Source organism: Clarias gariepinus, chromosome 16, assembly GCF_024256425.1.
Source record: "Clarias gariepinus isolate MV-2021 ecotype Netherlands chromosome 16, CGAR_prim_01v2, whole genome shotgun sequence".
NCBI lineage: Eukaryota > Metazoa > Chordata > Actinopteri > Siluriformes > Clariidae > Clarias > Clarias gariepinus.
Window position 1 is genome coordinate 15,949,813 of NC_071115.1, and position 10,135 is coordinate 15,959,947.

The following is a 10,135-nucleotide window of genomic DNA, read 5'->3' on the forward strand; positions in this document are numbered from 1 at the left end:
AGTTTTTCCTTTGCTCTTTATAGACAGAATCTAGAAAAGCCACAATCTGATGGTATTCAACATCAGTAAAATGTGCAGTCAAGGAATAGCTTACTTAAAAAAAAAACAAGAAAGACATAGGTCTTGAACACATGTCCGTGTTGACATCAATCCCTCAGTGTAGGGTGAGTCAGGGAGTAGCTCAAGCCTGTAGGCCTACAGCATCACATCATTAATTCCTACAGGCTGAGGCCGTTTAGGATCAAGTGACCATCTGATTGCCTCTTTCTGCTCGACTCCTTATCAACAGAAGCTCAAACATGGTCCAGCAGTCTTATGCTTTGCTTAAATAAAAGGTCCATTAATTCACTGGGACTTAAAGTCCTTTTCCTTTCAGGATAAAGGGGTACACACCACATGATATATACACCATACAACTTTTCCATGAGGTGAAAAACTGTATACCATCTCTTACAATTGCACTCCATGGTGCAGTGAAATTGCCCATTTTATTTTCCCTAGCTTGGGGATAGATCTTTTTGATGCACCTATAATGGAGACTGTCTCTAGCACATCTTTAGGGAGACGAATGAGTGCTGGCATGATTTCTGGAGCTACTGCATAAAGCAGACAGAAAGACAATACACAGTCTGTGCCATTTTCTGATTTTGTTTTGCAGCAGGCTGTGTGCCTTTCCAGGTCATTTATGGTTAAAGGAGTTGAGCCTGGCTCTGCTGGGAAAGGTTTTTATCTCCTTGGCCAATCGATACTGTCGTGCTTGGGCACCTGGGCGAGAATGAAGTGGTCAGTTCACTTCATGTGGGAAAAGGTTAGAGCACAGGGAGCTATTTCAACACTTCAGGCTTTAATAGAATAACATGGACAAGTGTTAGAGTGAGAGACTGGGACTCTGAGAAAGCTCAGCGCTCCTGATAAAAGTGCAAGAGTGTGCGTACGCGAGTGTGTACACGCGAATGTGTGTGTGCTCACATGTCAAACAACGCAAATGTGAAACAACTGCACCCCCTAGTGGATGTTTACAATCAGGAGGAAACAGTAAGGCCTGGATGGGAAGGCATTGCAACTATGTGACACTTTTTTGCAAAGATGCCAAAAGCAATGCGGGTGAAATATTACATGGTCATACAGAAGTGTCGAGTCAGCTGTTGGCTAACAGGACCATCAAAATAAACTGAAAGGAAGCCAGAGTTCTAAATCTGCAGAAGCTAAGGAACAAAAAAAAAAAAAAAACTCCTGAAAAATAGACCTCTATCTGAAGCTCAAGGTGAAGGTCATTTCTCTTCTAATTAAGATTTCCATTAGGTGGGTTTTTAGGCTCTAACTGCATATTTCTCACACTGGTGCAGCACATAGATAAAAGATTAAACCAGGCACCAACGGTGTGCGAATCTGTAATTACAACCAAAGGCAATTTAACCCTCTTTAATTACATCCCATTAGCAGCTAAGCGCTCTTCTCAGTACCAAAAAAAGTAAGAATAGGAACTATGACCTTCAGTAACCATTGTAATTCAAAAAGAAAGGTTTTACACTTAAACTAATTACCTTAAATGCTACTCCAAATCTTAAGCTGATTAACACTTTTTGAAAAAAGACAAAACTTAAGCGCGTTTTTAAAAATAAATAATTTCACAAAATAAAACTTGGCTGATTTGGAATACATACAGAACCTTTTTTTTTTTTTTACATGTCTGCGTCTATATATTTGTATTATGTAAAAAAAAAATAAAAAAAAAAACTCACTATTTACAAATGTACCTTAAAATAAAAAAAAACATTTAAGAAGAATATGTATATTAACTCAAAATTTCAGAAAAATCTTAAAAAAGCATTAAAAAATCTTACATGACAGACCAGTTTTCAGATGGAAAGAAGCAAAAAAATAAAATAAAAATAAACGCTAACATAAGCAGCTGGGGTTTGTATGAAAACAGAAAGGAGCAGCCACGTCTGAAACCTGGTCTGTCAGTAATATGTTTCCTTTTTTGCAGGCATGCAAATATTCTTCTGTAATGTTATTTATTTATTCATGTTTGAAAATAATTAATGGTTTTAAACATGATATTTCAGACATGATTAACATATGTATATTTATATACTCAGCAAAAAAAGAAACGTCCCTTTTTCAGGACTGTGTATTTTAACAATAATGTTGTAAAAATCCAAATAACTATACAGATCTTCATTGTAAAGGGTTTAAACAATGTTTTCCATGCATGTTCAATTAACCATAATCAATTAATTAACATGCACCTGTGGAATGGTCGTTAAGACCTTAACAGCTTACAGAAAGTAGGCATTTAAGGTCACAGTTCTAAAAACGCAGGACACTAAAGAGACTTGTCTACCGACTGTGAAAAACACCCAAAGAAAGATGCTCAGGGTCCCTGCTCATCTGCGTGAACGTGCATTAGGCATGCTGCAGGGAGGCATGAGGACTGCTGATGTGGCTGGGGCAATAAATTGCCATGTCCGCACTGTGAGACGCCTAAGACAGCGCTACAGGGAGACAGGAAGGACAGCTGATCATCCTCGCAGTGGAAGACCACGTGTAACAACACCTGCACAGGATCGGTACATCCGAATATCACACCTGCGTGACAGGTACAGGATGGCCACAACAACTGCCCGAGTCACACCAGGAACACACAATCCCTCCATCAGTGCTCAGACTGTCCGCAATAGGCAGTCCATGAGGAGGAGATGCACTGCAGTACTTCAAGCAGCTGGTGGCCACACCAGATACTGACTGGTACTTTTGATTTTGAGCCTCCCTTCATTCAGGGACACATTGTGAAACATTTTTAGTTTTATGTCTTATGGTGTTGACTTTTAGTGTTCATACAAATATTTACACAAAGTTTACTGAAAGTAAAAACAGTTGAAAGTCAGAGGACGTTTCTTTTTTTGCTAAGTATATATAATCACACATTTACAAGACAAGTGCCTAAGATTTTGCACTGATAGGTTTAGTACATTTCCTTTACCAAGGCAGAGGTTTCTGATTGATTTTGTTTTTTAGTGATCATTATCAATGCACTGTTATGGAATTCATAATTTGTATCATGCCTTTCCTTTTAAATAAAATTATCAGTGTATTGGTATTATCAAGGTATTTCTATTCTTTTTTTCTCTCCTGTTACTGAGAAAAAATTAAAGAGGGAATAAAAAAAAGAGGTCTCTCTTGAAAGTTGGAAGGAAAAAGGAAGATGCTGAAGTCACAGAATCTTTTTTCCCCTCTTTCAGAGTGACACCTCTGTTTAGCTTATTATTGTTATCCGAGTACGAATCCTGTATTTTGTGCGTGTTTTTTTTTTCTTTAACAATCTCAGTGTTAGGCTTGAACACTTTATCGGTGCAAAGTAGTCTAGGTGAAAGCCTATATAAATAGATAGATTTTTCATAACTTAATTTTGACTTTCAACTAATTGCCACACCTCCCATCCATCTATGTCTTTATTTGTTCCTAAACCTGAGCACACAGATCAGCCATTACATTCAAATCACCTGCCTAATACTGTATAGGCCATTGTGCTGCCATGTTGTGAAGTCAGACCTCGATGGATTGGACTTGTTTGTGTACCACTTTCCATAGCTGCTTAATCAGATTGAGATCTCTGAATTTGAAGGCCAAATCAACACTTTTTTTTTCCTTAAACAAGTTCTGGACAGTCTTTGCAGTGTAGCAGAGAACATTATCCAGGTGAGCGTGGGCACTGTCATAATAGAAAACTGTTTCCATGAAGGGGTATAGCTTGCTCTGCAACAATGGTAAGGTAGGTAGTACTTGTCAAAGTAACATCCCCATAAACGGCAGGCCAAAGGTTTCCCAGGAGAACACGAGAGGTTTGTCCAGAGAATCATTCTTCCTACAATAGCATGAATTCTCCCATGTTGCATCCTGGTGCCATCTCTTTTCTATTTAAGAGACACATGCGCACCTGGCTGTCCACAGGACATAAAAGAAAATGCGATTCATCACACCAGGCCACCTTCTTTCATTGCCCCTGGTCCAGTTCTGATGCTTACATGCCCAGTGTACATACTTTCAAAAGTGAACAGGAGTCAGCACCGATCTGCTACTAAACAACCTGCTGCAAAGCTCTCTGTGTTCTGGCACATTTCTATCAGAGACAATATTAACTTTTTTTTGTTACTGTAGCTTCTGTGGGATCGGACCAGATAGGGAAGGCTTTGCTCTGCGCATTAATGAGGAATGATTTTACTGACAAATTGAAAAACCAAATACCTACAGATGCAACTGTTATACTGCTTTGAATCAAGAAATGATAAAGTGAAACTAAAATAAATACAAATACAATCAATTCTGTTTACATTGTGAGAATCAGAGTGATAGTGATTTAGCAATTTAGGGCTCTTGGAAGGTTCCAAGTTCTAAACCCAATACCACCAAGCTGATATTATTCGGTTCCTCAACACATTTCTAAATCCTCATCTGGTTAGCTTAATTCTAAACCACTTTGCCTAAAAGCACCTGCCGAAGAAAAAAATTAATGTGGAAGCAGGACTTAGAAAAGAAAATTGCTCTCTGCCACATCTAGACATTAACCTGCAAGCAATCATACTAGAAGTGACTCTGTATTTACTTTAGTCTGTACATGCAGCCAGGACCTGAAGTGGTGACTTGACTGCAGAGGATAAAGTTGTTCCCTACCCCAGCATGTGGCCTTATAATCATAAATCATTGGTTATTATATATTTTTATCTCCACAGTCAAAAAAATGAACAAGATAAAAAAGGCCAGTTTAAGTTTAAGATGTAAATCAGAAGGTTATGAGGCATTTCAAGTCCCAGCATTGCCAAGCAGCAACGACAGGGCCCTTGAGCGATACCCTTAACCCTCATTTGTACAAATCAGATAAATGCACGTTGCTGTGCATAATAAAGTCTGCCCTATAAAACGAAATGGAAAAACTATGTGAAAAGGTGAGGAATCAAATATTCTTACCTTTATTAAAAAACATAGAGGCCATTTGTCCCATCTCCACTCTCTCTATAATATCAAAGTGATCCACTGACCCTGCACGCTCTTAACATTAGGAGAAAAATAAACTGGGTTTCAAAACCAGAGTACCTACACACAGTATATAGTGAAAATTAAAAATAAGCCAAATACTCACGGACAGAGAGAATTGGTCGAGTTTCGATTGGATCTGACCGTCCCCTGCAGGTGACCTCGTCATCCGAGTAGTCAGAACTGGAGTCTTTGCTACTGACCTGGGAAGAAAAGAGACAAAACCGAACCGCCTGAAGAAATGAAAGGCATATAGTTTTTAATAATGTTTAATAGGAATGCACCGAAATGTAAATTCTGGGCCGAAAACGAAACCGAAATTTTTGGATGCACTTGGCCGAAAACCGATACCGAAACCGAAAATGGCTTCATTAAAAAACATGTTTAAAATATTTTCTTTTTGTTTGTATTAAAAAAACTACAAATTAATTAAGCAATCAAACTTTTATTGATAATAAATAACAGTAATAAGGCTGTTTAACAATAACAAAACTTGCTTCCAAGTGCTTCCAAACCGCCGAAATACTCGGTGTTTGATGCGTAATGACAGCGCGAACGAGACGGGAGGATGGGAGAGGCGTGGCGACAATTTCGGCTTTTATTTTCGGCGCTTTCTTACGTTTCGGCCGAAACCGATAATGCTATTTCGGCCGAAAATTTTCGGCGGCCGAAATTTCGGTGCATCCCTAATGTTTAATGATTATGTTAGCACTAACCCTAGTGCCCTGTTTATATTTCAACTGGGCTAAGATCTAATGACTGTGAAAGTATATGATTTATTTACTGTATATATAATTTATATAATTTTTCATATTCCTATCCCTACATAACTGAGTCCATTACATAACTGATGTGTAATGTTGGGAACAGCCTTGTGTTGTTTGTCAAGTAAAGTTAAATAACTAATCTTTAAAGCTACTGGATGTATCTAGTATGTAAGTCCTTTCTGAAGATTCCTTAATGTATTACTCAAACAGAGATAAATAACATGCAAGTCCCCCCCTTTTTTTATTGTCCTTTTAAATAAAAATAAAAAGCTATTGCACATCTATGCTTTGTAATAAAAGTTCAGTGAAGTTCTGTCCAAATTCCCATGAATGTTTTAGAAGGAGTTGTGTGTAAAACAAAACTGTGGAATATGACGAAAGTGTGAGACGACAGATAGTGATCCCCATGTCACCTATTTTTTGCAGGCAGACGACACAATAAATGAGTTGACTGAAACCAAGCATACCTGGCATACAAGAACTGTTGTTTACCTTCCCTACACATAATCAGACACAGAGTTACAGTATACTACTTAAGCAAAGTAGCCACTCACGTGGTTACTCTAAGAAGTTAGAAGGGTTGTGAACAATGTGTATGAATAAATGTGTATGAACACAGTGCTAGCATAACTAAATGAAAATGTCAGAAAATAAAAATGGGTTTGATTGATGTATTTGGCATCACCCTTACACACACACCTCTTCCTGCTCTCTCCTCTTCCAGCGTAGCTGGGCATTGGCTGCAGCCATGGCCTCGATTACAAATGTAGTGGTCATGTAACTATGAGCAGGCAGGAAAATCAGAGCAAACTGTTTAAGAATTGATTCGCAGTCACACTTATTTTTAAAAAAAAATCCATAATTAAGACAGCTTTATAAAACCGGCAACATTACTATGGGAATCAAACTTGAAAGTGCTTTAAGTTTCTCAGAATATATAAGCTCTGTACATAGAATATATATATATATATATACTGTAATACATATAAAGTTTGATAAAAAAGAAAAAAAAAACATGCATCCAAACAACTTCATTGTTTCCCCATATAGACTGACCTTAATAAATGCTACAAAAAGCAATATTTTGTATTTATCCACTAGATGTTGTACATGATGTGAATATATACACTTATACCACCTACCTCATGAAAGCCAAAAAGGTGAGGAGTGTCAGGCTTACAACCCAACCAGCAGTAGCGAAGGCTCTTGGCATGGTCAGAGCACCAGTACCTACAATTATGTTGAACATGTACACCAAGCCAACCTATGCAAAAATACAATTATTTATCAGCAATAAACCTAAATAAATAAAGGTTTTAATATACACAACTTCGACTTTTATGCCAGTATTAAATCATGTATAGAATTCACTGAGAAAGAACACCCTAATATTCTCTGTAATGAAGCTTAACTGTGCTGCATCACAGAGAAAGTGAGGAAACATTAAACAGTGTAAACTAAATGTCATTAGAAGTCTCTTTAAAGTAGTCTACGAGCTAAGTTACTGTTTCAGTTCTGCTTCTTTTTTTTGTTATATACAAATATAAACAGTCTATTTATAATGCAGTAAATCTTTTTGGGGCAATGAACAGAAGAAAGTCAGATTGCTATTTCCATAAGAGAAACAAACAAAACACCACGGTCTTAAAGATAACTAGTTATTTCACGCATAGGCCAAATCCAATCCCCAGCACTGAGGCAATCTTTAGATCTTGCTGATGTCAGTTGCTTTAAAGCCTTTACTACAGTAAAGAACTTTTTTCTTTTGCAATGTATGCAACTACTGCTTTTTGTCATTCCTGCAAAAACATGCTTGTGCCTTGTAGTCGGACCTAAACACTTCCTCTATTCTGGTTGATGAATAAGTAACTTAAATAAGTGGTTTAAATCACATGATTCACCGGATAGTTTTGCTCAGGCTGACATGTGATCAGACTCAGCCTTTTACACTGTTTATGAAGAACGGACAAATATTAAACATTTTGTTTCTGGGACCATGCTGGTTCAAAGGTTGGGGCAAGGAGTAACTGATCAGAAGATCAGTGGTTTAAGCCCATGCTGCCATTATCGGGCTCTTGAGCAATCAAGTCAATATCCATCTGTGTTCTGATGTCACAGGGTGCTGAATCATGGCAAACCGTGTGCTCTGATCTCAACATCCTAAAAAGCTGAGATATGTAAAGGAAAGAATTTCACTGTAATGTTACATTTATGAGAAGGTTTTCCCCTGTATTTAACTCCAATGGTCTATAACAGGGGGTTCATTGCATTACGTTGGCTATATGTTAGAGCTATTCACAATCTTGTACTAACAGACAATTTAAGTGTAAAAAAGAAAACACAGAATTATAATAGGTATTCTCGATCCTAAGGATATGTGATTTATTTATTTTTTATACATTGGAAACTTGCAATCCAATATCATCAAGGGTTTTAAACGCTAACTGTTATTGAGTTTTTTAGGCTATGCAATAATTTTCCATGAGTTAGACAGATCCCTGGCTGCAAAAAGATTAAGGATATTTGTCCGAGGGCAAACAAATTAGTTTCTACAAGAATACTTCATGTTCCTCGCTATGCATTTTAGCATGGCTAGAAAAAAATCTAAATATTTCACAATGTAGAAAATACTTTTTAGTTTGCCTGTTTTTAAGCTCATATGACATGAATAATAATTACACAATAATAACATGCATTAGGGCACTACACTAGAGGCAGGTTTTTAGGACAAACTGCATCAAGAACATATATTATCTTAAACTGTATTAAAAGAAAAACAACCAAATTCTGTAGGAAAAACAATGTTTTTTCATAGGTTTGGTCTACTACGGTCCACTTGTGTCCAGTGCTTTACTAGAAACTTTGTATCAAGTGCACCTTTTTAGACAGAATTAAAATATTTTTACTTTTCAATGTTTTAAAAATGAAAAAAGAAAATATAAAGAGAAGGGGCTTTAGAGAAACACTTACAAAAGGTGAGTAGGGCTCTCCTGTATCTGTAATGCCTCCAGCCATGTTGTCAAGCTGTTTAAACACAACTCAGAGAGGAGACCTGCAGGAAAGTCAGTGTGGTTAGTTGGTTAGTTAGCTGGTTAACATGTAAAACACTGTTTTCACGCTGACAAGCCAAACAAACCTGTTTGTGGCCAAAACAAGTTAGGTTAACTATTCTTTAAAAGCCCAAACCATACAGCTAACTTAGCAAACAGAAAAGCTAGCTAACTTTCATTACATCAGATATTTATACATACATATAAACATAAGCATTTACCCTAAACTGAAGCCAAACACACTCACCAGGTGTTTCCTGACTGCTGGGTTGAGAGAATTCACCGCTAAGTCGCCAACTGGCTAGTCATGAATTAGCATGCTAGCTAACGAAACCGATAAAAACAAATGAATAAAATATAAAAATTGACCTCCGTACTGTCTAATAATCCCCAACAGGTCAGCGCTTACAGGCACCAGTCTTACAACCACATGTCACGCGAGAACATAATGAGAAAACGTCTATGTATGAACAGATAATTCGGCATATTTGACGGAGCTAGCGAGTTTCTCTAAACAACCACTCAGCATTCAGACTGGCCGCGTAAACCCACACTGCGCATGCGCAAACGATTAGGCCACGCCAATATCCGCGTGTCGCGATCATAACGACGTTAAAGCATGAATAGTATAGTATACAGTACTATGTGCTGTCAATCCATGCTGCCTGTCATTTCTTTCTACCTAACAGGTCATCGGATGCAAAGCTAGACACGCAAAATAAATAAACATTCATGTTGTTAATTATGTACTTAGAGAGGATAATTGTTTATAACAATATGCTACCAGTAAATTCTCCAATAAATCCCATTCATCATTGTGGCATAGTGATCATCACTGTCACCTTGCACCTCCCCTTGCATTTGGGGCTGTTAAGCATTCCCAAATTGCCTGTAGTGTGTGTGTTCCCTGTGATGGATTGGCACCCTGTCCAGGACAAACACCCTATAACGAGTAAGTGAGACGCGATGCAGAGTAACCCCAGAACAGGGTACCAATCGATCACAGGGCATGTGTACATACATACACACACACACACACACAATATGGGCAATTTGGAAACGGCAATTAATCTAATCGGCAAACATGGGTTTAGTTTCCACCCAATGTCCAAACCATAGCAATTGGATGCCCGTGCTAAGCCTGGATAAAAAAAAAATTAGAGGGTTGCATTAGAAAGGTCATCTGGCATAAACCAGTGCCAAAGTTGTATGTGGATCGGATCTGCTGATCCCTTGATGGGAGCAGCCAAAGGTCCTACAACATTAAGGTCCTACAAATTAACA

At 37.8% G+C, this 10,135-nt stretch overlaps 1 protein-coding gene across 1 annotated transcript in view; it reads right to left on the reverse strand.

The window, feature by feature from the left end:
* Nucleotides 1-9,379, reverse strand: part of tmem104 (transmembrane protein 104) — a 48,789-nt gene extending 39,410 nt beyond the window's left edge. The window contains exons 1-6 of the mRNA XM_053514816.1: nt 9,099-9,379; nt 8,772-8,853; nt 6,944-7,065; nt 6,501-6,582; nt 5,141-5,237; nt 4,969-5,049 (exon numbers count right to left, since the gene is read on the reverse strand). Of these exons, the coding sequence (XP_053370791.1) occupies nt 4,969-5,049; nt 5,141-5,237; nt 6,501-6,582; nt 6,944-7,065; nt 8,772-8,816 (427 nt within the window). The 5' untranslated portion in view covers nt 8,817-8,853; nt 9,099-9,379. The remainder of the gene's footprint in view (nt 1-4,968; nt 5,050-5,140; nt 5,238-6,500; nt 6,583-6,943; nt 7,066-8,771; nt 8,854-9,098) is intronic.
* Between the last annotated feature and the right edge of the window lie 756 nt (nt 9,380-10,135).